At 50.2% G+C, this 27,605-nt stretch overlaps 1 protein-coding gene across 1 annotated transcript; it reads left to right on the top strand.

Annotated features, from left to right (window-relative positions):
* On the top strand, positions 1–23,635 carry ndufa12 (NADH:ubiquinone oxidoreductase subunit A12). The gene is made up of 4 exons (XM_068005311.1): positions 1–140; positions 14,999–15,081; positions 16,186–16,273; positions 23,369–23,635. Exons 1-4 carry the CDS (start codon positions 52–54, stop codon positions 23,547–23,549), a joined length of 441 nt encoding a protein of 146 aa, XP_067861412.1. The 5' UTR covers positions 1–51; the 3' UTR covers positions 23,550–23,635.
* Positions 23,636–27,605: the final 3,970 nt, after the last annotated feature.

The following is a 27,605-nucleotide window of genomic DNA, read 5'->3' on the forward strand; positions in this document are numbered from 1 at the left end:
CAGCTGGCCGCGGGGGGCGCTGTGGGACGGAGGCGGAGAGCCGGCTGTGTGATGGCGGATATTCTACCTGTTCTCAGGCGGGGCTGGGCCCAGTTTTGGAGCCACGGTGGTGTCCGTGGTGCTTTCTGGCAAGTCCTGAGGTGAGAGGCAGGGCGGAGGGGATTTGATTCGATTCTATGTCGGGATCAGGGCAGCGGGCAAAAAATAAGAGAGAGAGAGGCAGTCAATCAGAGAGACAGGGTCACCCTGAGAGAGGGGGGGGGGGAGAGAGAGTGAGTGAGGGGGGGGGGGGGGGAGAGAGAGTGAGAGGGGGGGGGGGGAGAGAGAGTGAGTGAGGGGGGGGGGGGAGAGAGAGAGAGTGAGGGGGGGGGGGGGGAGAGAGAGTGAGTGAGGGGGGGGGGGAGAGTGAGTGAGGGGGGGGGGGGGGAGAGAGAGTGAGTGAGGGGGGGGGGGGGAGAGAGAGTGAGTGAGGGGGGGGGGGAGAGTGAGTGAGGGGGGGGGGGGGAGAGAGAGTGAGTGAGGGGGGGGGGGGGAGAGAGAGTGAGTGAGGGGGGGGGGGGAGAGAGAGTGAGTGAGGGGGGGGGGGGAGAGAGAGTGAGTGAGGGGGGGGGGGGAGAGAGAGTGAGTGAGGGGGGGGGGGGAGAGAGAGTGAGTGAGGGGGGGGGGGAGAGAGAGTGAGTGAGGGGGGGGGGGGAGAGAGAGTGAGTGAGGGGGGGGGGGGAGAGAGAGTGAGTGAGGGGGGGGGGGGAGAGAGAGTGAGTGAGGGGGGGGGGGAGAGAGAGTGAGTGAGGGGGGGGGGGAGAGTGAGTGAGGGGGGGGGGGAGAGAGAGTGAGTGAGGGGGGGGGGGGAGAGAGAGTGAGTGAGGGGGGGGGGAGAGAGAGTGAGTGAGGGGGGGGGGGAGAGAGAGTGAGTGAGGGGGGGGGGGAGAGAGAGTGAGTGAGGGGGGGGGGAGAGAGAGTGAGTGAGGGGGGGGGGAGAGAGAGTGAGTGAGGGGGGGGGGAGAGAGAGTGAGTGAGGGGGGGGGGGAGAGAGAGTGAGTGAGGGGGGGGGGGAGAGAGAGTGAGTGAGGGGGGGGGGGAGAGAGAGTGAGTGAGGGGGGGGGGAGAGAGAGTGAGTGAGGGGGGGGGGGAGAGAGAGTGAGTGAGGGGGGGGGGGAGAGAGAGTGAGTGAGGGGGGGGGGGAGAGAGAGTGAGTGAGGGGGGGGGGAGAGAGAGTGAGTGAGGGGGGGGGGGAGAGAGAGTGAGTGAGGGGGGGGGGAGAGAGAGTGAGTGAGGGGGGGGGGGGAGAGAGTGAGGGGGGGAGAGAGAGAGTGAGTGAGGGGGGGGGGAGAGAGAGAGAGAGAGTGAGGGGGGGGGGGAGAGAGAGAGTGAGGGGGGGGGGAGAGAGAGAGTGAGGGGGGGGGGAGAGAGAGAGTGAGTGAGGGGAGGAGAGAGAGAGAGAGAGAGTGAGTGAGGGGAGGAGAGAGAGAGTGAGTGAGGGGGGGGGAGAGAGAGTGAGTGAGGGGGGGGGAGAGAGAGTGTGAGTGAGGGGGGGGGAGAGAGAGAGAGAGTGAGGGGGGGGGAGAGAGAGTGAGTGAGGGGGGGGAGAGAGGGAGTGAGTGAGGGGGGGGGGAGAGAGAGTGAGTGAGGGGGGGGGGAGAGAGAGTGAGTGAGGGGGGGGAGAGAGGGAGTGAGTGAGGGGGGGGGAGAGAGAGTGAGTGAGGGGGGGGAGAGAGAGAGAGAGTGAGTGAGGGGGGGGGGAGAGAGAGAGTGAGTGAGGGGGGGGGAGAGAGAGAGTGAGTGAGGGGGGGGGGAGAGAGAGAGTGAGTGAGGGGGGGGAGAGAGAGAGTGAGTGAGGGGGGGGGGAGAGAGAGAGAGAGAGAGTGAGGGGGGGGAGAGAGACAGAGTGAGGGGGGGGAGAGAGAGAGAGTGAGGGGGGGGAGAGAGAGTGAGTGAGGGGGGGGGGAGAGAGAGTGAGTGAGGGGGGGGGAAGAGAGAGAGTGAGGGGGGGGGGGGAGAGAGTGAGTGAGGGGGGGGGGAAGAGAGAGAGTGAGGGGGGGGGGGAGAGAGAGTGAGTGAGGGGGGGGGGAGAGAGAGAGAGTGAGGGGGGGAGAGTGAGTGAGGGGGGGGAGAGAGAGTGAGGTGGGGGGAGAGAGAGAGAGTGAGGGGGGGGGGGGTGAGTGAGGGGGGGGGGTGAGTGAGGGGGGGGGGGTGAGTGAGGGGGGGGGGGGGTGAGTGAGGGGGGGGGTGAGTGAGGGGGGGGGTGAGTGAGGGGGGGGGGGTGAGTGAGTGAGGGGGGGGGGAGAGTGAGTGAGTGACGGGAGAGAGAGAGTGAGTGAGGGGGGGGGAGAGAGAGAGAGAGAGTGAGTGAGTGAGGGGAGAGAGAGAGTGGTTGGGGGGGGGGAGAGAGAGAGAGAGTGAGGGGGGGGGAGAGAGAGAGAGTGGTTGGGGGGGGGGAGAGAGAGAGAGAGTGAGGGGGGGGGAGAGAGAGAGAGAGAGTGAGTGAGGGGGGGGGCGGAGAGTGGGGGGGGGAGAGAGAGAGTGAGGGGGGGGGAGAGAGAGAGAGTGAGTGAGGGGGGGGAGAGAGAGAGAGAGAGTGAGTGAGGGGGGGGGGAGAGAGAGAGAGTGAGTGGGGGGGGGGGGAGAGTGGGGGGGGAGAGAGAGAGTGAGTGAGGGGGGGGGGGGGAGTGGGGGGGGAGAGAGAGTGAGTGAGGGGGGGGGGAGAGAGTGAGTGAGGGGGGGGGGGAGAGAGAGAGTGAGTGAGGGGGGGGGGGGAGAGAGAGAGTGAGTGAGGGGGGGGGGGGGGAGAGAGAGAGTGAGTGAGGGGGGGGGAGAGAGAGAGTGAGTGAGGGGGGGGGAGAGAGAGAGTGAGTGAGGGGGGGGGAGAGAGAGTGAGTGAGGGGGGGGGGAGAGAGAGTGAGTGAGGGGGGGGGGGAGAGAGAGAGAGAGAGTGAGGGGGGGGGGGAGAGAGAGTGAGTGAGGGGGGGGAGAGAGAGAGTGAGTGAGTGAGGGGGGGGGGAGAGAGAGTGAGTGAGGGGGGGGGGAGAGAGAGAGAGAGTGAGGGGGGGGGGGAGAGAGAGTGAGTGAGGGGGGGGAGAGAGAGAGTGAGTGAGGGGGGGGGAGAGAGAGTGAGTGAGTGAGGGGGGGGGAGAGAGAGAGAGAGAGAGAGAGTGAGGGGGGGGGGGAGAGTGAGGGGGGGGAGAGAGAGAGTGAGTGAGGGGGGGGGGAGAGAGAGAGAGTGAGTGAGGGGGGGGGAGAGAGAGAGTGAGTGAGGGGGGGGGGAGAGAGAGAGAGAGTGAGGGGGGGGGAGAGAGAGAGTGAGTGAGGGGGGGGGGAGAGAGAGTGAGTGAGGGGGGGGGAGAGAGAGAGAGAGAGTGAGGGGGGGGGGAGAGAGTGAGTGAGTGAGGGGGGGGGGGAGAGAGAGAGTGAGTGAGGGGGGGGAGAGAGAGAGTGAGTGAGGGGGGGGGGAGAGAGTGAGTGAGGGGGGGGGGGGAGAGAGTGAGTGAGGGGGGGGGAGGAGAGAGAGAGTGAGGGGGGGGGGGAGAGAGAGAGTGAGTGGGGGGGGGAGAGAGAGAGTGAGTGAGGGTGGGGGGAGAGAGAGAGAGTGAGTGAGGGGGGGGGAGAGAGAGAGTGAGTGAGGGGGGGGGGGGAGAGAGAGTGAGTGAGGGGGGGGGAGAGAGAGAGTGAGTGAGGGGGGGGAGAGAGAGAGTGAGTGAGGGGGGGGAGAGAGAGAGAGTGAGGGGGGGAGAGAGAGTGAGTGAGTGAGGGGGGGGGGAGAGAGAGAGAGTGAGTGAGGGGGGGGGGAGAGAGAGAGTGAGTGAGGGGGGGGGGAGAGAGAGAGAGAGAGAGTGAGGGGGGGGAGAGAGAGAGAGTGAGGGGGGGGGGAGAGAGAGTGAGTGAGGGGGGGGAGAGAGAGAGTGAGTGAGGGGGGGGGAGAGAGAGAGTGAGGGAGGGGGGGGAGAGAGAGAGTGAGGGAGGGGGGGGGGAGAGAGAGAGTGAGTGAGGGGGGGGGGGGAGAGAGTGAGGGGGGGGGGGGAGAGAGAGAGGGAGAGAGAGTGAGGGGTGGGGGGGAGAGAGAGAGTGAGTGAGGGGGGGGGGAGAGAGAGAGTGAGTGTGGGGGGGGGGGGAGAGGGAGAGAGTGAGTGAGGGGGGGGGGGAGAGAGTGAGTGAGGGGGGGGGGGGAGAGAGTGAGTGAGGGGGGGGGGGAGAGAGTGAGTGAGGGGGGGGGGAGAGAGAGAGAGAGTGAGTGAGGGGGGGGGAGAGAGAGAGTGAGTGAGGGGGGGGGGGGGGAGAGAGAGAGTGAGTGAGGGGGGGGGAGAGAGAGAGTGAGGGGGGGGGGAGAGAGAGAGTGAGTGAGGGGGGGGGGGAGAGAGAGAGTGAGTGAGGGGGGGGGGAGAGAGAGAGTGAGTGAGGGGGGGGAGAGAGTGAGGGGGGGGGGGGGAGAGAGTGAGGGGGGGGGGGGGAGAGAGTGAGTGAGGGGGGGGAGGAGAGAGAGTGAGGGGGGGGGAGAGAGAGAGAGAGTGAGGGGGGGGGGGAGAGAGAGAGTGAGGGGGGGGGGAGAGAGAGAGAGTGAGGGGGGGGGAGAGAGAGAGAGTGAGGGGGGGGGGGGGGGGGAGTGGGAGAGAGAGTGAGGGGGGGGAGAGAGTGAGTGAGGGGGGGAGAGAGAGAGTGAGGGGGGGGGGAGAGAGTGAGGGGGGGGGGGAGAGAGTGAGGGGGGGGGGGGAGAGAGTGAGGGGGGGGGGGGGAGAGTGAGTGAGGGGGGGGAGAGAGAGAGTGAGGGGGGGGAGAGAGAGAGAGAGAGTGAGGGGGGGGGGGGAGAGAGAGAGAGTGAGGGGGGGGGGAGAGAGAGAGAGTGAGGGGGGGGGAGAGAGAGAGAGAGTGAGGGGGGGGGGGGGAGAGAGAGAGAGAGTGAGGGGGGGGAGAGAGTGAGTGGGGGGGGGGGAGAGAGGGGGGGGGAGAGAGTGAGTGAGGGGGGGGTAGAGAGTGAGTGAGGGGGGGGAGAGAGAGAGTGAGTGAGGGGGGGGTAGAGAGTGAGTGAGGGGGGGGGGGAGAGAGTGAGTGAGGGGGGGGGAGAGAGTGAGTGAGGGGGGGGAGGGAGAGAGTGGGGGGGGGGGGGAGGGAGAGAGTGGGGGGGGGAGAGAGTGAGTAGTGGGGGGGGGAGAGAGTGAGTGGGGGGGGGGGGGGGGGGAGAGAGTGAGTGAGGGGGGGGGGAGAGAGGGGGGAGGGAGAGAGTGGGGGGGGGAGAGAGAGAGTGAGTGAGGGGGGGGGAGAGGGGGGGGGGAGAGAGGAGGGGGGGGGAGAGAGGAGGGGGGGGGGAGAGAGGAGGGGGGGGGGAGAGAGGAGGGGGGGGGGAGAGAGGAGGGGGGGGGAGAGAGGAGGGGGGGGAGAGAGAGTGAGGGGGGGAGAGAGAGTGAGGGGGAGAGAGAGAGAGTGAGTGAGGGGGGGAGAGAGAGAGTGGGGGGGGGAGAGAGAGTGAGGTGGGGAGAGAGGGAGTGAGGCGGGGAGGGAGGTGAGGGAGGGAGGTGAGGAAGCAATGCAGGGAGAGGGAGCGTAAGGGAGAGAGAAAAGGAACAATTTGAAAGGGAGATGAGACGGGGAGAGTGAGGGAGGGAGGGAAGGAGAGACAGTCACTGAGAAAAAGAATGACAGGAAGAAGGAGATACAGACCCAGTAGCAGAGAGACAGGGAGATGGTGAAAAAGAAAAATACAGATAGATATAGAGTGGGAGTGTTACAGACAGAGAGAGGAAGAGAAAGCTGGAGCAACAAAGAGCGGCAGTCAGAGAAAGATACACAGACAAAGAGAATCACAATGTGACAAATACAGCGAGAGACAGACAGAACACAGGGTCACCCTGAGTGACAGGTGGAGAGAGAAATACAGACAGGGATACGGAACAAAAAATACACAGACGGGGAGGGAGATAAAGGGGAAGAGCGAGGCAGAGGGAGAAACAGGCAGAGTAGAAAGGACTTTAAACCAATAAAGAGGGAAGAGGTTTGAACAGAAAGAATAGTAAAAATGATAATTAACCTAACGATAAGAAAAAGAGATGAGATCAGACTACAAAAAGTGATAAAGATAATATAAATACTCCAGATTCCCAAAAAAGTATAGGAAGTAATGGTTAGGATCAGGACTGCACTGCCTGAAGGGGTGGTGGAGGCAGATTCAATCATGGCCTTCAAAAGGGAACTGAATAAGTACTTGAAAGGAAAAAAATTGCAGGGCCATGGGGATAGAGTAGGGGAGTGGGACTAGCTGGATTGCCTTTGCATAGAACCGGCACGAACTCAATGGGCCGAATGGCCTCCTTCCGTGCTGTAACCTTTCTATGATCTGATAGAAATAAAACAGGAATGATGAAAAACAAGAATAGTGTGAGAAAAACACCATCAGGGCAGCGTGGGTGGGGACAGTTACCCAAAGAGTTCTGTACACAAATGCATGTAGCATCAGGAATAAAGCAAGCCACTTGGAAGCACAAATTCAGCTTAAAAGGTATGACGTAGTAGCCATTATAGAGACCTGGCTACAAACTGGGAATGACTGGGCGCTAAATATTCCAGGCTATAAGGTCTTTAGAAAGGACTTGGAAATTGGGAAAGGAGGAGAAGCAATATTGATAAAAGACACAATTAGAGCAGTTGAAAGAAAAGATATCAGTAAGGGTGAGCAGTCAGTGGAAACTCTCTGGGTAAAATTAAACACTAAAGGCTACAAGGTGGGAGTTGTCGCCAGAACTCCTGACAACAGTGATGTGGTAGTGGAATGCATAAATATGGAGATCAGAGAAGCTTGTAGCAAAAGCAGAACGATTATAATGGGAGATTTAATTTCCAGACAGACTGGGAGAAGCAGAACAGCTCAAGTCATAAAGGCAGCGAATTTCTAGAGTGTATTCGGGACCATTTTCTGGAACAATATGTTTTAGAACCGACAAGGGAACAGGCCGTACTAGACTTTGTGATAAGTAACGAGCCAGAATTAGTTAACAATCTCGCGGTAAAGGAACATCTCGCGAACAATGACCATAATATGATGTTAAGTTTGAGAGGGAGAAGGGAGAGTCACAAACCAAGGTTTTGAATTTAAGTAAGGCAAACTTTGAAGGAATGAGACATAAACTGACCACAGTAAACTGGGCTGAACTGTTAATGGGTAAACCTACAGACAAATAGTGGAGGTTTTCAAAAAGTATTTGGTACAATACAAAACCAGTACATACCCCTAAAAGGCAAAAGCTCCACTTGTATAGTTAAGCAACCATGGTCAACAAATGAGGCAAGAGACAGTATCAAGCTAAAAGAAAAGGATTACAAAAATGCCTGGATAAGTCAAAACACAACGGACTGGGAGATCTATAAAAAGCAACAATGGGATACAAAGAAAATAATAAGAGCTGCAAAAAGGGAATGTGAAAAAAAAACTTGCAAGTGCTATCGAGGTTAACAGTAAAAAAAAATTATAAATATATTAAGAGAAAGAGAGTGGTAATGGGGAATGTGGGCCCATTAAAGACCGATGCAGGTGATACTGTAATCGACAATAAGGAAATGGGAAACTTGTTAAATGAGTACTGTGTATACTTCACAGTGGGGGAAGAGAACAAAATACCAGCGGTACAAGGGAACCTAAAGATTAATCAAGGGGAGGAACTTATTGGATTTAATACAACTTTAAAAAGAATGGTAATGGAGAAAATAGTGAAACTTAAGATAAACAAATCTCCAGGACCTAATGGTTTCCACCCCAGGGTATTAACAGGTGAGGAAATTGCAGATGTGTCAGTCATAATCTTCCATAACCCTCTTGATTTGGGAATTGTGCCATTGGATTGGAAAACTGCAAATGTCACTTCATTATTTAAGAAGGGTGGGAAAGAGGTAACTACAGACCTGTCGGTCTGATGTCAGTTGTGGGGAAGTTACTAGAATTCAGCGTGACTGAACACTTGGATAAATTTGAGCTGATCAGAAAGAGCCAGCATGGATTGTGATGGGTAAGTCATGTCCACCTAATTTAGTTGAATTTTTTGAGGAGGTCACCAACATGGTGAATAGGGGAGTGTCTATGGAAGTTGTCTATATGGACTTCCAGAAGGCCTTCGATAAGGTTCCACACAAGTGGTTATTAGTAAAAATGAAAGCGGACGGAATTGGAGGCAATCTTGTGGCGTGGGTTGGTAATTGGTTGGGGGGTAGGAGACAGAATGTAGGGATAAAGAGTTTGCTCTCTGATTGGCAGAATGTGACTAGTGGTGGCCCCCAGCTTCAGCCTTTCACTATATCTATCAATGCTTGGATGAAGGAATAGAAAGTTTGCAGATGACACTGTTAGGTGGCACAGTAAGTAGTGTAGATGGGAGCAGGAAGTTGCAAAGGGACATAAACAGATTAAGTGAGTGGGCAAAACTGGAAAATGAAGTTCCATGTGAGGTCATCCACTTTGGATCCAAGATGGACAGGTTGGAGTATTTTCTAAATGGTGAGAAGCTAGGAACTGTGGAGGAGCAAAGGGATTTAGGTATCCATGTACACAACTCACTAAAAGCTAGTAAGACAGATACATAAATTAATCAAAAAGGCTAATGGAATGTTAGCCTTTATCTCAAGGGGGCTGGAATACAAACTAGGGGAAGTGATGCTTCAGTTATAGAGAGCCTTGGTCAGACGACATCTGGAGTTCTGGGCACCGCACCTCAGGAAGGATATATTGGCCTTGGAGGAGCTATAGTGCAGATTCACCAGAATGATACCGGGAGGATTATATTATGAGAGTAGGTTGTATAAACTTGTCTTGTATCCCCTTGAATGTAGAAGATTGAGGGGTGATCTGATCGAGGTGTTTAAAATGTTAAAAGGATTCATTAGGGTAGATACAGAGAATCTCTTTCCTTCAGGAAACACTTTTTCACACATCTGAAACTCTGCCCCAAAAGGCTGTGGATGCTGGGGTCAGTTGGAGTTTTCAAGACTGAGATTGATAGATTTTTGTTAGGTGAGGGTATCAAGGGATATGGAGCAAGGGCGGGTAAATGGAGTGAAAATACAGATCAGGCAAGATGTAATTGCTCGAGGGGATGAACCGACTAATCCTGTTCCTATGTTCCAGGGAACAAATAGCTCAATGTCCTGAATGAACACAGACTGGACCACATGTCCCAAAGCCTGTGTAACAAGGGGATACACTGGACCATACCTTGGCAAAAGCAAACTTCAAACACGGCCAGTGACTAGAGTCCAGCCCCTGGTTTTGATCTTCCACCCCATCTGTGGGCAAAGCTCAATCATTTCAGATGTGCGATGATCAGATGTGCGGCAGATGACTACAAATGGGGTCTTCGTACTTCCCCCTTTTGATGCAGCGGCCATTTACAAGGTGTAGGTCACATACTTGAAGGCTGCACCCGTTGGAAATGAATGGACTGCTAGGTTCCCTATGGATTTACACAATGTCCTTCACTCGGTTATTGAATTTTGGATGGGTTACAGTGTCTCTGTAAGAGTGGGGAGTTGGATGGGGTACAGTGTCTGTGTGAGTGGGGAGTTGGATGGGGAACAGTGTCTGTGTGAGTGGGGAGTTGGATGGGGAACAGTGTCTGTGTGAAAGGGTGGGGAGTTGGATGGGGTACAGTGTCTGTGTGAAAGGGTGGGGAGTTGGATGGGGAACAGTGTCTATGTAAGAGTGGGGAGTTGGATGGGGTACAGTGTGTGAAAGGGTGGGGAGTTGGATGGGGAACAGTGTCTGTGTGAGAGGGTGGGGAGTTGGATGGGGAACAGTGTCTATGTAAGAGTGGGGAGTTGGATGGGGTACAGTGTGTGAAAGGGTGGGGAGTTGGATGGGGAACAGTGTCTGTGTGAAAGGGTGGGGAGTTGGATGGGATACAGTGTCTCTGTGAAAGGGTGGGGAGTTGGATGGGGAACAGTGTCTGTGTGAAAGGGTGGGGAGTTGGATGGGGTACAGTGTCTGTGTGAGAGGGTGGGGAGTTGGATGGGGTACAGTGTCTCAGTGAAAGGGTGGGGAGTTGGATGGGATACAGTGTCTGTGTGAAAGGGTGGGGAGTTGGATGGGGTACAGTGTCTCAGTGAAAGGGTGGGGAGTTGGATGGGGTACAGTGTGTGAAAGGGTGGGGAGTTGGATGGGGTACAGTGTGTGAAAGGGTGGGGAGTTGGATGGGGAACAGTGTCTGTGTGAAAGGGTGGGGAGTTGGATGGGGTACAGTGTCTGTGTGAAAGGGTGGGGAGTTGGATGGGGTACAGTGTGTGTGAAAGGGTGGGGAGTTGGATGGGGTACAGTGTCTCAGTGAAAGGGTGGGGAGTTGGATGGGGAACAGTGTCTGTGTGAAAGGGTGGGGAGTTGGATGGGGTACAGTGTCTCAGTGAAAGGGTGGGGAGTTGGATGGGATACAGTGTCTGTGTGAAAGGGTGGGGAGTTGGATGGGATACAGTGTCTGTGTGAAAGGGTGGGGAGTTGGATGGGGTACAGTGTCTGTGTGAGAGGGTGGGGAGTTGGATGGGATACAGTGTCTGTGTGAAAGGGTGGGGAGTTGGATGGGGTACAGTGTGTGTGAAAGGGTGGGGAGTTGGATGGGGTACAGTGTCTGTGTGAAAGTGTGGGGAGTTGGATGGGGTACAGTGTGTGTGAAAGGGTGGGGAGTTAGATGGGGTACAGTGTCTGTGTGAGAGGGTGGGGAGTTGGGTGGGGTACAGTGTCTGTGTGAAAGGGTGGGGAGTTGGATGGGGTACAGTGTGTGTGAAAGGGTGGGGAGTTGGATGGGGTACAGTGTGTGTGTGAAAGGGTGGGGAGTTGGATGGGGTACAGTGTGTGTGAAAGGGTGGGGAGTTGGATGGGGTACAGTGTGTGTGAAAGGGTGGGGAGTTGGATGGGGTACAGTGTGTGTGTGAGAGGGTGGGGAGTTGGATGGGGTACAGTGTGTGTGTGAGAGGGTGGGGAGTTGGATGGGGTACAGTGTGTGTGTGAGAGGGTGGGGAGTTGGATGGGGTACAGTGTGTGTGTGAGAGGGTGGGGAGTTGGATGGGGTACAGTGTCTGTGTGAAAGGGTGGGGAGTTGGATGGGGTACAGTGTCTGTGTGAGAGGGTGGGGAGTTGGGTGGGGTACAGTGTCTGTGTGAAAGGGTGGGGAGTTGGATGGGGTACAGTGTGTGTGTGAAAGGGTGGGGAGTTGGATGGGGTACAGTGTGTGTGAAAGTGTGGGGAGTTGGATGGGGTACAGTGTGTGTGAAAGGGTGGGGAGTTGGATGGGGTACAGTGTGTGTGAAAGGGTGGGGAGTTGGATGGGGTACAGTGTGTGTGTGAAAGGGTGGGGAGTCGGATGGGGTACAGTGTGTGTGTGAGAGGGTGGGGAGTTGGATGGGGTACAGTGTGTGTGTGAGAGGGTGGGGAGTTGGATGGGGTACAGTGTGTGTGTGAGAGGGTGGGGAGTTGGATGGGGTACAGTGTGTGTGTGAGAGGGTGGGGAGTTGGATGGGGTACAGTGTCTGTGTGAAAGGGTGGGGAGTTGGATGGGGTACAGTGTCTGTGTGTCAGGGTGGGGAGTTGGATGGGGTACAGTGTCTGTGTGAAAGGGTGGGGAGTTGGATGGGGTACTGTGTCTGTGTGTCAGGGTGGGGAGTTGGATGGGGTGCAGTGTCTGTGTGAAAGGGTGGGGAGTTGGATGGGGTACAGTGTCTGTGTGAAAGGGTGGGGAGTTGGATGGGGTACTGTGTCTGTGAAAGGGTGGGGAGTTGGATGGGGTACAGTGTCTGTGAAAGGGTGGGGAGTTGGATGGGGTACAGTGTCTGTGTGAAAGGGTGGGGAGTTGGATGGGGTACTGTGTCTGTGAAAGGGTGGGGAGTTGGATGGGGTACAGTGTCTGTGTGAAAGGGTGGGGAGTTGGATGGGGTAGTGTGTGTGAAAGGGTGGGGAGTTGGATGGGGTACAGTGTGTGTGAAAGTGTGGGGAGTTGGATGGGGTACAGTGTCTGTGTGAAAGGGTGGGGAGTTGGATGGGGTACAGTGTGTGTGAAAGGGTGGGGAGTTGGATGGGGTACAGTGTCTGTGTGAAAGGGTGGGGAGTTGGATGGGGTACTGTGTCTGTGTGAAAGGGTGGGGAGTTGGATGGGGTAGTGTGTCTGTGAAAGGGTGGGGAGTTGGATGGGGTACAGTGTCTCAGTGAAAGGGTGGGGAGTTGGATGGGGTACAGTGTCTCTCTAAACAGGTTGGATCTGGGAGAACAACTGTTGAAAGCATTTAAAAGTTTACTTGGTGCTCCCGTACCATAATTTTTTGACTAATTGTGATGTTATTTTGTTTTTAAATTAAAGTCCAATGCAAAATCATCATCTTGCACTTGAGCTCTATGGAAATACAAGTTATTACATGGTTTGCCTCAATACATTTTACACTAAAGATGATTTATTTAGCTCTGTTTCGATAATTCTATGATGTAAATAGGCTGACAGAACACTATTATTTACATTATTTCATTCAGCTTTAGAATCATAGAAAGGTTACAGCATGGATGGAGGCCATTTGGCCCATCGAGTCCGAGCTGGCTTTAAGCTCGAGCAATCCAGCTAGTCCCACTCCCCCGCCCTATCCCCGTAGCCCTGCAATTTTTTTCCTTTCAAGTACTTATCCAGTTCCCTTTTGAAGGTCATGATTGAATCTGCCTCCACCACCCCCTCTGGCTTTGCATTCCAGATCCCTGGCTTTGACCCATGCAGATGTGTGTTTGCTTATTATTCTCAGAATATTACCTTCCAAAGCTGCAAAAACTAAGAATCAATTGTGACTGAACTATTTTTATTTCAATATTTAAAATATATATTTTTTAAAATCCAGATTAACCTTTTTTGGTTTCTATCTCCGTACACTTCAATGCTGGAAAGGGAACGTAAAAATCTAAATTTCCTGTTGTGGTGGAATGTCCTCAAACTATGCAAGGAAATAAATTTTGCAGCATTAAAGCTCACTTTCTCAATCAATTTTTCTTTCAAAGGAAAGAGTAGGGCCTATTAGAGACCAAAAAGGTAACCTATGTGTGGAGGCGGAAGATGTTGGTATCGTTCTTAATGAATACTTTGCGTCTGTCTTCACAAAAGAGGGGGACGATGCAGAGATTGTAGTTAAGGAGGAGAAGGAGTGTGAAATATTGGATGGGATAAACATAGTGAGAGAGGAAGTATTAAGGGGTTTAACATCTTTGAAAGTAGATAAATCGCCAGGCCCAGATGAAACGTATCCCAAGCTGCTAAGAGAAGCAAGGGAGGAAATAGCGGAGGCTCTGACCATCATTTTCCGATTCTCCCTGGCTACAGGCATGGTGCCGGAGGATTGGAGGACTGCTAAAGTTGTACTGTTGTTTAAAAGGGAGAAAGAGATAGACGGAATAATTATAGGTCAGTTAGTCTAACCTCGGTGTTGGGCAAAATTATTGGAATTGATTCTGAGGGACAGCATAAATCGTCATTTAGAAAGGCATGGGTTAATCAAGGACAGTCAGCATGCATTTGTTACGGGAAGGTCGTGTCTGACTAACTTGATTGAATTTTTTTGAGCAGGTAACAAGGTCAATGAGGGTAACACATTTGATGTAGTGTACATGGATTTCAGCAAGGCTTTTGACAAGGTCCCATATGGCAGACTGGTCAAAAAAATAAAAGCCCATGGGATGCAAGGGTAAGTGGCAAGTTGGATCCAAAATTGGCTCAGTGGCAGGAAGCAAAGGGTAATGGTTGACGGGTGTTTTTGTGACTGGAAGGCTGTTTCCAGTGGGGTCCCGCAAGGCTCATTGCTTTTTGTGGTGTATATATTAATCATTTGGACTTGAACGTGGGGAGCTTGATCTAGAAGTTTGCAGATGATACAATAATTGGCCATGTGGTTGATAGTGAGGAGGAAAACTGTAGACTGCAGGAAGATATCAATGGACTGGTCAGGTGGGCAGAAAAGTGGCAAATGGAATTCAATCCAGAGAAGTGTGAGGTAATGCATTTGGGGACGGCAAACAAGGCAAGGGAATACACAATAAATGGGAGGACACTGAGAGGTGTAAAGGAACAAAGGGACCTTGGAGTGCATGTCCACAGATCCCTGAAGGTAGCAGGACAGGTAGATAAGGTGGTTAAAAAGGCATACGGGATACTTATTAGCCGAGGCACAGAATATAATTGCTGGGAGGTTATGCTAGAACTGTATAAGACATTGGTTAGGCCACAGCTTGTGTACTGCGTACAGTTCTGGTCACCACATTACAGAAAAGATGTGATTGCACTAGAGAGGGTATAGAGGAGATTTACGAGGATGTTGCCAGGGCTCGAGAATTTTATCTATGAGAAAAGATTGGATAGGCTGGGGTTGTTTTCTTTGGAACAGAGGAGGCTGAGGGGAGATTTAATTGAGATATATAAAATTATGACAGGACCAGATAGAGTGGATAGGCAGGACCTATTTCCCATAGCAGAGGGGTCAGTGATCAGGGGGCATAGATTTAAAGTAATTGGTAGAAGGATTAGAATTTTTTTCACCCAGAGGGTGGTGGGGGTCTGGAACTCACTGCCTGAAAGGGCGGTAGAGACAGAAACCCTCAACTCACTTAAAAAGTACTTGGATGTGCACTTGAAGTGCAGTAAACTACAGGGCTACGGACCAAGTGCTGGAAAGTGGGATTAAGGTGGATAGCTCTTTTTCGGCTGGCATGGATGCAATGGGCCGAATAGCTGCCTCCTGTGCCGTAACTTTCTATGATTTTAATTGCCACAGGCCAATCTTTTGGGCTGTGTTTCAGTTGTAATTATTTATTTGAGTTGTCAGCTCTTTTTATGAGCGCAGTGTCAGATTTTATGAAGCTGATTGTCAACTTTTCTGATTGGCAAGGAAAGTTCCTTGTGCTTTTCTCCAGGATGACCATTTTGAATACCTGTGTGAATTTTTATAAATAAAGATTATCTTTGTTAGGTGTGTATATTGTCACCTCTGCGTTTGCCATCAATCGGATTTCTCTTTGATTTTATAGAACAAGTGATCTAAAAACTGGGAAACTGATTGGTGAAGACAAGTATGGAAACAAATATTATGAAGACAAACGCTACTTCTTTGGTAAGCACTGTTTACTGATTGGTACAGTTGTTGCTTAGTTGCAATATATCGCCTATTCGTGTCAGCCGTGGCTGAGTGGGTAGCACTCTTGCCCCTGTTTCAGATGGTTGTGGGTTCAAGTCCCACTCTAGAGACTTGAGCCCGTAATCCAGGCTGATAATCCCAGTGTAGTACTGAGGGAGTGCTGCACTGTCGGAGGAGCTGTATTTCAGATGAGTTGTTAAAATGAGGGCCCGTCTGCCCTCTCAGGTAAAAGATCTCAAGGCATTATTTGAAGAGCAGGGGAGTTCGCAATGTCCTAGCCAATGTTTATCCCTTAACTAACACCACTAAAAAGATTATCTGGTCATTATCACAATGTTGTTTGTGGAATCTTGCTGTGCGCAAATTGGCTGCCATGTTTTCCTTCATTACAACGGTGGCTACACTTCAAAAAGTACTTAATAGGCTGTAAACCGCTTTGGGATGTCTTGAGGTTGTGAAAGGTGCTACATAAATGCAAGTTCGTTCTTTCTTTCATTACATCCTTATGGTGTACTACAACCTATCTGTCATTGCATTCCTGGAGTACTTGGGGGTCATTTTCGATTTTGGTGATGGTATAAAACTGGCGCTAACAGATTGGCCACCCGTTATACATCTCTCCCGATTTGAAATCAGTGGAAAGGAATATCGGATGAGGTGTATAACGGGAAGCCGATCTGATATCACCCATTTCGCACTGCCACCAAAAGTTAAAATGACCCCCTTGACTGTTGTTAATGTCTTCACCCCGTTTTACAGTCCTTTCTGCATCTTCCCTACTGTATCTTCTGACCTTTACTGTTTTCATCCTTAATTTTGTCAAGTGCTGCCTTCAATTTAATAAGCCTGTTTTGCTTCCTAGCTTGCTTAACCCTTACCGTGCTGAATCCCTGGGGACACGAGACACTGGGTGTGATATATGTAACCAGTGCTTTGTGAGGTCTGTAATAACTGTTGTCGCACTGTAAAGGAGAAACTTGCAAATTCAGGCCGAACAAATGCGTCCAGGCATTGTTGAGACAGGTTCATTAGTTTGAATGTGGTATTTTGTTGATCATAGTTTATGGTTTCAATTTCTAGGTCGACATAGATGGGTTGACTATACCAAAGAGATGAATGGGAAGAGCACATACTGGGAAGTAGACGGAAGCATGGTCCCTCCAGAATGGTAAACCTAAGTCATGTTCAGTGCTTGCATTTGCAGTTGTGGAAACGCTTAGTTCACAGTGCTCATCTTTGCAGTGTAACATTGTGCTCGCTTAGCTGGGTGATTTACTCTCATCCGTGGACACTGCATATACAGTTGGGAGCCAGAACAACACTGGACTGTGTATACCAGTGGTGCAGCATGTTTGAAGCATTGGTTTAGTGTGTTCTACCCATGAGCTCCTTTATAATGAGACACGTGCCCAGTTATTGGCCCAGGTCAAGATTTTGAGGGAAAACAGCACTTCTTAAAAGTATTCCAATACAGGCGAATCTTGTCCTCAGACTGTTTATCATGCACACAGCTCATTGCTGCATGTGAATGTATTTTACATGTGTAAATTGCCTCGTAATATTTGTACACAGCCAAATTACATTCCAGTGCACAGATTCATGGAAATTACAACACAGCCCTTGGCTCATCGCACTTGTACCACTTTAACTGGAGCTATCTTCTCAGATCCTCCTTCCCTGCTCTTTGCCCGGATCCTTTTAAATCCCTTTTCAATGCTGTTAATCACCTCTGCCTCCACAGCCCCTCGGCGTAAAGCATTCCATCTTCTAATCACCCCTCTGTGTGAAAATATTTATTCTAATTCCCCCTTTGTCCTTCTAGTGATAAATCTGAGTCTGTGGATCCTTCTTACCAATTCAACAGCCAATGGAAACGATCCATCATTGTGCAAACCTCCATGAGATCCTTGACCTTCTCTACCCAGTGAAAAAAACACCCATTGTTTGATCCTTTCTACCTAATGATAGCCTGTCATTCCTGGTATAATTCTAGTGCACCTTCAGTGTCCCCTTTCCATGTATTCGAGATGTTTTCTAGAAAACTATGTCAAGGAACCAACTAGGGAACAGGCTATTTTAGATCTAGTATTGTGTAATGAGACAGGGTTAATTAGTAATCTTATAATTAAGGATCCTCTGGGGATCAGTGATCATAATATGATAGAATTTCATATTGAGTTTGAGGGTGATGCAGTTAAGTCTGAAAATATAAAAACAAATTGTAAGAGCTTCTACAAGTATGTAAAAAGGAAGAGTAGCAAAAGTAAACGTGGGTCCCTTAGAGGCTGAGACAGGAGAAATTATAATGGTGAATAAGGAAAGGCAGAGACATTAAACAAATATTTTGTATCTGTCTTCACAGTAGAAGACATAAAAAACATACTGGAAATAGTGGGGAACCAAGGGTCTAATGAGAGTGAGGAACTTAAAGTAATTAATATTAGTAAAGAAAAAATACTGGAGAAATTAATGGGACTAAAAGCCAACAAATCCCGTGGACCTGATGGCCTACATCCAAGGGTTCTAAAAGAGGTGGCTGCAGAGATAGTGGATGCATTGGTTTAGATCTTCCAGAATTCCCTAAATTCTAGAACAGTCCCTGTGGATTGGAAGGTGGCAAATGTAACCCCGCTATTCAAAAAAGGAGGGAGAGAGAAAACTGGGAACTATAGGCCAGTTAGCCTGACATCAGTAGTAGGGAAAATGCTAGAATCTATTATTAAGGACAGGGCACTTAGAAAATCATAATATGATTAGGCAGAGTCAACACGGTTTTACATAGAATTTACAGCACAGAAACAGGCCATTTGACCCGACTGGTCCATACTGGTGTTTATGCTCCACATGAGCCGCCTCCCACCCTTCTTCATCTCAAGCTGTCAACCTAGCCTTCTGTTCCTTTTTCATGTGTTTATCTAGCTTCCCCTTAAATGCATCTGTGCTATTCGCCTCAACTACTCCTCGTGGTAGCATGTTCCACATTCTCCGAGTAAAGAAGTTTCTCCTGAATTCCCTATTGGGTTTATTAGTGACTATTTTATATTTCTGACCTCTAGTTCTGGTCTCCCCCACAAGTGGAAACATCTTCTCTACGTCTACCCTATCAAACCCTTTCATAATCTTAAAGACCTCCAACAGGTCACCCCTCAGTTTTCTCTTTTCTAGAGAAAACAACCCCAGCCTGCTCAATCTTTCCTGATAGGTATAACCTCTTAGTTCTGGTATCATCCTTGTGAATCTTTTTTGCACCCTCTCCAGTGCCTCAATATCCTTTTTATAATGTGGAGACCAGAACTGTGCACGGTACTCCAAGTGCGGTGTTCTTTTTTTCCCTTTCTAGCAGTTTGCTACAATTGAGTTGGGGTACTAGGCCACTTCAGAATGCAGTTAAGAACCAACCCAGGTTGGGTTGATTACATGTACACTGTTATGCGTAATTCAGATTCTAGCCATGTTTCTTCCTACGTTAGCGGGTTGTAACCTTTTCTTGGAGGGCAGAATGGCAGAACTCCAGTACTTGGCACTTCCCCATTTACAGTTCTATTTCTGGGAAGCGCAGCTCCAGTACATAACTACTTGGTAAAGACAACAGGGTGAGATTAGGAATGCGAGCGCTGGACTGCCAACCCCGCCACTTTCTGGCAAACTTTCTATGAATTACTATTCAGCAATTCATGACCACTCTACTAACAGCAGTTCAGAAGACATAGTACGATAGCTGAGAGATGCTTGGAATTCATGCGATTGCAGTTCTCCCTGGGGCTCACGTGTAACTGCACATACAGACTGAGAACATCGCAGGTTTGATCCATGGTCTCTGTGGAGTAAACTGGTTTCACCCAGGGCATTAGTTGAAGTACTACAATTGGTCTCAATGCTCCTCGGTTAAAGAGGGCAGGAGAAGTCTGGTGGGGTTCTGGTGGTGCAATAAAAGCGGGAAATGCTGGAAATACCTCATCTTGAGAGAGAAAAGAAACAGGTGAATGTGTTGGGTCGAGACCCTTAGTAATCAGCCATGATTTCTGCTCCCAGTTGATAACCAGTGATGCCTGGTGTGAAAGTGTGTGCTTGTAGACCGTGGGCCAGGGCAGGACCAGGTTCACCTGTGATATTCCCATGCTTAAATATGTCACTAAACTCATTATCTTGAGGTTCACACAGGAGGAATGACCATTGGGGCGTGGTACCCGAGGACAGCCTGCCTTTGTGAATGAAGCCTTACCACAACAAAAGTCAATGCCTGCAGGACAGGAGGAAATTGTCCATAATAAAATAAATAACGCTTAGTTTCAGATGCCATTAATCTGTCTGTCCAAGCTTTCATCCATAAAGCAATTACATGGCAGAGATGAGAGATAATTACAGTTTCAGAACTGGAAATACAGTAATAGGTTTAATGTCACTGCAAGAATTAGTAGTGTATGCATCTAAAAGTACTGCTGGATACAGGGTCAGATTCCATGTTTCATACCACCCACTTCTGATCATTAAACCAAGCAGCACTGAATAGCCTTTAACTAACCTTCAGATTCAGTGGGAACTTTTGTTTTTTTCTTCCATGGATTATTTTTAGTCCAGAAAATGGGAGACTACTTACCAGAAGTAGAATCTTCCTTGCTGAATCCTCCATCTGTGGTTAGGAACTGCGGTGATCTCGTGGGAGAAAGTCACCAAGGATCTGAGACGAGCTTTGCTTTATGAAAGGGAAATCGTGTTTGACAAATCTATTAGAGTTTTTTGAGGATGTAACTAGTAGGGTAGATAAAGGGGAACCAGTGGATGTAGTATATTTGGATTTTTAAAAGGCATTCGATAAGGTGCCACACAAGAGGTTGTTACACAAGATTAGAGCTCCTGGAATTGGGGGTAATATATTAGCATGGATAGAGGATTGGTTAACGGATAGAAAATAGTGAGTAGGAATAAATGGGTCATTTTTGGTTTGGCAGGTTGTAACTAGTGGGGTGCCACAAGGATTGGTGCTTGGGCCTCAGCTATTTACAAAATATATCAATGACTTAGATGAGGGGACCGAGTGTAATGTATCCAAGTTTGCTGACGATACTAAGCTAGGTGGGAAAGTAAGTTGTGAAGAGGACACAAAGAGTCAGCAAAGGGATATAGACAGGTTAAGTGAGTGGGCAAGAATGTGGCTGATGGAGTGAAATGTGAGGTTATTCACTTTGGTAGGAAGAATAGAAAAGCAGAATATTTTTTAAAAGGTGAGAGTCTAAGAAATGTTGGTGTTCAGAGGGATTCGGGTGTCCTTGTACATGAATCACAGAAAGTTAACATGCAGGTAACAGCAAGCAATTAGGAAGGCAAATGGTATGTTAACCTTTATTGCAAGGGGGTTGGAGTATAAGAGGAAGCAGGTCTTGCTGCAATTATATAGGGCTCTGGTGAGACCACACCTGGAGTACTGTGTACAGTTTTGGTCTCCTTACCTAAGGAAGGATATACTTGCCTTAGAGGGGGTGCAACAAAGGTTCACTAGATTGATTCCTGGGATGAGAGGGTTGACCTATGAGGAGAGATTGAGTAGAATGGGCCTATACTCTCTGGAATTTAGAAGAATGAGAGGTGATCTCATTGAAACATATAAAATTCTTAGATAGCTTGGCAGGGTAGATGCTGAGAAACTCTTTCCCCTGGCTAGACAGTCTAGAACCAGGGGTCATAGTCTCAAGATAAAGGGGTCGGCCATTTAGGACTGAGATGAAGAAAAATTTCTTCACCCAGAGGGTTGTGAATCTTTGGAATTCTCTACCCCAGAGCGCTGTGGATGCTCAGTCGTTGAGTATATTCAAGACTGAGATCGATAGATTTTTGGACTCTGAGAATCAAAGGATATGAGGATTGGGTGGAAAAATGGAGTTGAGGCAGAAGATCAGCCATGATCTTATTGAATGGTGGAGCAGGCTCGAGGGACCATATGGCCTACTCCTGCTCCTATTTCATATATTCTTATGTTCCAAGGCCGTGCAGAACTGCATACAATACTCCAATTGTGGCCCAAACAATGTTTTGCACAAATTCAACATAATTTCCTTGTTTTTATATTCAGTATCCCTAACCCAGAATCCCTTGTTTTTTTTAATGGCCTTTCCTGTCATCTTTTAAAGATCTTTGTACCTGCTGTCATGGGGGCCCACATAAGAGACTGTTAGCTAAGATAGAAGCCCGTGGAATCAAGGGAGAAGTACGGACTTGGTTAGGAAGTTGGCTGAGCGAAAGGCGACAGAGAGTAGGGATAATGGGTAGGTACTCACATTGGCAGGATGTGACTAGTGGAGTCCCACAGGGATCTGTCTTGGGGCCTCAATTATTCACAATATTTATTAACGACTTAGATGAAGGCATAGAAAGTCTCATATCTAAGTTTGCCGATGACACAAAGATTGGTGGCATTGTAAGCAGTGTAGATGAAAACATAAAATTACAAAGCGATATTGATAGATTAGGTGAATGGGCAAAACTGTGGCAAATGGAATTCAATGTAGACAAATGTGAGGTCATCCACTTTGGATCAAAAAAGGATAGAACAGGGTACTTTCTAAATGGTAAAAAGTTAAAACCAGTGGATGTCCAAAGGGACTTAGGGGTACAGGTACATAGATCATTGAAGTGTCATGAACAGGTGCAGAAAATAATCAATAAGGCTAATGGAATGCTGGCCTTTATATCTGGAGGACTAAAGTACAAGGGGGCAGAAGTTAAGCTGCAGCTATACAAAACCCTGGTTAGACCGCACCTGGAGTACTGTGAGCAGTTCTGGGCACCGCACCTTCGGAAGGACATATTGGCCTTGGAGGGAGTGCAGCATAGGTTTACTAGAATGATATCTGGACTTCAAGGGTTAAGTTACGAGGAGAGATTACACTAATTGGGGTTGTATTCTCTAGAGTTTCGAAGGTTAAGGGGTGATCTGATCGAAGTTTATAAGATACTAAGGGGAACAGATAGGGTGGATAGAGAGAAACTATTTCCGCTGGTTGGGGATTTTAGGAGTAAGGGGCACAGTCTAAAAATTAGAGCCAGACCTTTCAGGAGCGAGATTAGAAAACATTTCTACACACAAAGGGTGGTAGAAGTTTGGAACTCTCTTCCGCAAACGGCAATTGATACTAGCTCAATTGCTAAATTTAAATCTGAGCTAGATAGCTTTTTGGCAACCAAAGGTATTAAGGGATATGGGCCAAAGGCAGGTATATGGAGTTAGATCACAGATCAGCCATGATCTTATCAAATGGCGGAGCAGGCACGAGGGGCTGAATGGCCTACTCCTGTTCCTATGTTTCCTGCACAAACTATATTGCTTTGCAGTCCAATTTGCATGTTTGTGTGTACTCCTCCTGGTACTTTAGCTGTTGGAATAATTTGCACAGGTTTCAATCAACAACCCTCCATTCTCATTTCACAGTGACATTTTCTATCTGTGTGTGGGTCTAAATGTTTTTTTTACAGTTTTTACTATGAACATTTTCTGCTAGGCTTGTGTGAGTATCGAAACTTCTTATGATCTGGAATGCGCTGCCTGAAAGGGTGGTGGAAGCAGATTCAGTAATAACTTTCAAAGGGGAATTGGATATAAACTTGAAAAGGAAACGTTTGCAGGGCTACGGAGAAAGTGCCCGCACTGCCTCACCAGCTGGGACCCAGTGTGGTGTCCTCACCAGCTGTGACCCAGTGTGGTGCCCGCACCGCCTCACCAGCTGAGATCAGCGAAGTCATCTCAGACTAGAGATCAAAGCTGGGAATTTCCATCTTTTTTAAACATTAAAATGGTAGACAAGTTTGCATATTGATGCAGTTGTACATTGTTTTCTTGTACACGACCTTTCCAGGAGCACATATTGATGCAGTGAATCTGTATATACTCGTACAGGACTGTTACATGCTGCAGAGTGACGGTGAGGGTGGGGGGAGGGGGTGTGGGGGTGTGAGCTGTTAGCCGGGCTTAGGGACTATTCGACCTTGTTGTTGGGTTGGATCATTTTCTTGCCATTGTGGGACAGTGATGGGCTTGGTGCATTCCACCTTCCCTTGTCTGTCGGCCACTGCCTTCCCTTCCGGCCTGGTAGGTCAGGAGTTCTTGTATCTATCTGTAGAAAAGGGCTCCAGATTGTTTGGTCCTATCTCCAGGCGGAGACCACACAAGATACCCATCTAATGAAAACAAAACACAGCTGGGCACGACTTTGTCTTTTTGAAGTTTCTGAGATGGTCATTTGATCCTTTTTGTACTTCCTGGCTACCTTAGGCATCGCTGGCTTCATTGCAGTACAGAAAATCCACCCACTACACACCCGCCAGATCACCAGAAGTTTATCTGGAAGACTCATCAGTTTAACTTGAGTGCTACGCCGGGGCAGTACGTACCTTATTCAACCACCCGCAAGAAGATTCACGAGTGGGTCCCACCGCAGTCCAGCAGGAAGTGAGCAGGCCTGGGCCAACCTTCACTGTAAATTATACTTTCCCTTTTGCCCTGTGTGGGCATCTAGCACTAATAAAGTTGTAAAGTACACATTTTCCTCGGTATCGTCATTTTATGGATTGTCAAACGTGTGCTTTCAATATATTTTTAAAATTTGTAGATGATTATGCAGTCAGAACCAGGTTAGATTATTTTTATAAAAACAATTAGATCAGAATTATTCCTAAGAGAAAAGAAATAACTTGTATTTCTACAGCACCTTTTACCCCAGGACGTCCCCAAAGTGTTTTCCAACCAATGAAGTACTTTTTGAAATGTAATCACTGTTGTAATGTAGGGAAATGTGCAGCCAATTTGCACATCAAGCTCCCACAAACAGCCACGTGATAATGATCAGATAATTTGTTTTTTAGTGATGTTGGTTAGGACATCGGGGAGAACTCCCCTGCTGTTCGAAATAGTGCCATGGGATCTTTTACGTTCACTTGAGAGGGCAGACGGGGCCTCAGTTTAACGTCTCATCCGAAAGGCGGTGCCTCCAACAGTGCAGCACTCCTTCAATACTGCACTGGGAGTGTCAGCCTGGATTGTATGCTGAAGTCTCTGGAGTGGGACTTGAACCCATGACTTGCTGACTCAAGAGGCGGGAGTGCTACCCACTGAACCACGGCTGACACTTAGGGCTCAAATCTCCAAAACACCGTAGGGAAATTTAATCAAATGCTTAAAACAAACTTTAAAAAAAAAATTCATTCTTGGAATGTGGGCATCGCTGGCGAGGCTGGCATTTATTGCCCATCCCTAATTGCCCTTGAGAAGGTGGTGGTGAGCGGCCGCCTTGAACCGCAGCTGTCTGTGTGGTGAAGGTTCTCCCACAATGCTGTTGGGGGGTTGTGGGGGGGAGGGAGGATGGTGAGGGTGGGGTTGGTGTTGTTGGGGGGGGGGTGGGGTAAAGGAGCTGCTGACAGCTGTGGGCTGCATTTTTCAGTAGAGGTTACGGGGAAACTGTGGCTGATGCAGCTCCCCTCCCATCTCCTGCTCCCATCAGTATTCCTTCCAGTCCCCCTCACTCTCACTTCCTTTACCCCTTCTCAATGCCCCTCCTTATTCCTGTCACCCCCTCATTCCCATCGCTATCCCTACTCTTTCCCATCGCTATGCCTACTCCTACTCTTTCCCATCGCTATCCCTACCTCTTCGCCTTTCAACAACTGCGCATCCTCTTTTTCCTTCACTTTTTTATTTGTTGTTGGGATGTGGGCGATGCTGGCACGGCCAGATCTATTGCCTACCCCTAGTTAGGATTGCTGCTTCCACAAGCTGAAGGGGATGATGATGAAGACAATAGGGAAGGGCCTCCATCCCAAGACATGAGGAAGGCGCACAGGAACAAAGGACTTGGAACAGGCGGACGCAACTTATAGCCCGGTGTTTTCAATGAATAAAAGTTGACATACCAAATAAAGGCACTTCACTCCTGCCTGTTCTCCTCTGTTCCTCCACCACCCCTCCACTTCAAATGCCCCTCACTGTCAAAGGCTTCTGTCTCCTTCTACATTTCCCCTGCCATCATCCAACTCCAAACAATTGCATATGTACACAGAAATGAACTTTGAACTCTGTAGTTAAGCTGTGTTTACTTTCCAGCACAATATTCACCAAAGAATTCATGCACCCTGTCCGTAACTAGTTCTCGCCGGCTTGTGCCAGCTACCGAACTTGCTCAAACACCTAGTCTGCTACTTCTATGAGGTGCTTTTTGAGTGAGATAAGGTTAAGCGGTGGGGGCTGAGATGGTCCCCATGGAGTCTTAGAGGCCCGAGGTGACTCTTGTCTCTGGGTAGCTGCTGTCCCAGAGGGCCTGGCTCCCAGCTGCTTCTCGTAGCAGTGTCAAAGCGGGGAGGCCTATGTCTGAAGCTCTCCCATGTGAAGGCCTTGAGGGGGGCCTTAAGGCAGCAGGTTCATTGCCACTCTCTGGAGTGACACAGAGATCTGTGCCACTCCTTGCAGTCCTCTGGCGCTGGGCACGGGCTCAGAGGTACCACAGGCCGGTGTCAATACAGACTGAACTATCCCAGTCAGCTCTCGGAAACCCTCAGCGTGTATTGGAACAATGGCATCCCAGCATGTCACTGTCTCCGGGGTCACCCAGCCTGTCACTGTGTCCAATATCTGCCAGCCACTTACTGTGTCCAGGGTCTCCCAACCCCACTGTGTCTGGGGTCTCCCAGCCTCTCACTGTGTCCGGGGTCTCCCAGCCTCTCACTGTGTCCGGGGTCTCCCAGCCTCTCACCGCGTCCGGGGTCTCACAGCCTCTCACCGTGTCCGGGGTCTCCCAGCCTCTCACCGTGTCCGGGGTGTCCTACAGATTGTGGGGAACTTCCTGCAATGTGTTGCAGATGAGAGTAATGGATTTCTACCATTTGTCCATCATCTCAACCAAATGCATGGAGACAGTCTCCAGTGCCTGCACATGGTATCAGTGCTCCCTAATCATAGCTCTTTAGAAGACTGGGCCCCTGAGATCTGTTTCCTGGGCTCCTCAGCCAAGGCTAGTTGTTCCTTCTCCCTCCGTAGAGGCACAGCATCCTCTCCTATGCCTAGGTCCCCATGCTCCCTAATGCTGGATGAAGATTTTGTGAGGCTCTGCACAACGACCCCTCCCCCAATCCATTAAGAAACAGACGTGTAGTAAAATGCTTGAAGAAATAGTTCCGTAGAATGTTTACACACTGGATTAATAATAAAGCAAATAATATCACAATATACGGCGTCCCATATTTGCAACGGGCCCTATTTTTTCCTCCTCCTCCTCCCCCACAACCTTGGAAAAGTCTGACAAATATTTAAAAACTACCTTGCGCCTTCATAAGGCTGAAACAATATTTGTCCCCCTATGTAGCCACTTACCTTTAAGTGGGCACATCCATTTAATGTGAGCTGCGAGCCAGATTTCCCACACCTCCTATTAGACTAGGTCCTGACTAATTGCCAGTTCTCATGCTCAATGCTCTGTGTGTCAGCAACCAGCCAATCACGGTTCCAGTCATTCCCAGTTCCAGCCAATCCCAGCTCCAGTCACTCCCAGTTCCAGCCAATCCCAGCTCCAGTCACTCCCCATTCCAGCCAATCCCAGCTCCAGTCACTCCCCATTCCAGCCAATCCCAGCTCCAGTTATTCCCAGTTCCAGCCAATCCCAGCTCCAGTTATTCCCAGTTCCAGCCAATCCCAGCTCCAGTCACTCCCGGTTCCAGCCAATCCCAGCTCCAGTCACTCCCGGTTCCAGCCAATCCCAGCTCCAGTCACACCCGGTTCCAGCCAATCCCAACTCCAGTCACTCCCGGTTCCAGCCAATACCAGCTCCAGTCACTCCTGGTTCCAGCCAATCCCAGCTCCAGTCGTTCCCAGTTTCCAGCCAATCCCAGCTCCAGTCGCTTCCAGTTCCAGCCAATCTGAGCTCCAGTCACTCCCGGTTCCAGCCAATCCCAGCTCCAGTCATTCCCGGTTCCAGCCAATCTCAGCTCCAGTCACTCCCCATTCCAGCCAATCCCAGCTCCAGTTATTCCCAGATCCAGCCAATCCCAGCTCCAGTTATTCCCAGTTCCAGCCAATCCTAGCTCCAGTCACTCCCGGTTCCAGCCAATCCCAGCTCCAGTCGCTCCCGGTTCCAGCCAATACCAGCTCCAGTCACTCCTGGTTCCAGCCAATCCCAGCTCCAGTCGTTCCCAGTTACAGCCAATCCCAGCTCCAGTCACTTCCAGTGCCAGCCAATCTGAGCTCCAGTCACTCCTGGTTCCAGCCAGTCCCAGCTCCAGTCATTCCCGGTTCCGGTCAATCCCAGCTCCAGTCATTCCCAGTTTCCAGCCAATCCCAGCTCCAGTCACTTCCAGTTCCAGCCAATCTGAGCTCCAGTCACTCCCGGTTCCAGCCAATCCCAGCTCCAGTCATTCCCGGTTCCAGCCAATCTCAGCTCCAGTCACTCCCCATTCCAGCCAATCCCAGCTCCAGTTATTCCCAGTTCCAGCCAATCCCAGCTCCAGTTATTCCCGGTTCCAGCCAA

This window comes from Heptranchias perlo, chromosome 24 (assembly GCF_035084215.1).
Source record: "Heptranchias perlo isolate sHepPer1 chromosome 24, sHepPer1.hap1, whole genome shotgun sequence".
In the NCBI taxonomy this organism is placed as follows: domain Eukaryota; kingdom Metazoa; phylum Chordata; class Chondrichthyes; order Hexanchiformes; family Hexanchidae; genus Heptranchias; species Heptranchias perlo.

Excerpts from the sequence above, each read along its gene's own strand:
- ndufa12 (XM_068005311.1), top strand. The coding sequence starts at position 52 with ATGGCGGATATTCTACCTGTTCTCAGGCGGGGCTGGGCCCAGTTTTGG. Across the intron at positions 141-14,998 it reads GCTTTCTGGCAAGTCCTGAG|AACAAGTGATCTAAAAACTG; the intron begins GTGAGAGGCAGG and ends TTGATTTTATAG. Across the intron at positions 16,274-23,368 it reads AGCATGGTCCCTCCAGAATG|GCATCGCTGGCTTCATTGCA; the intron begins GTAAACCTAAGT and ends TGGCTACCTTAG.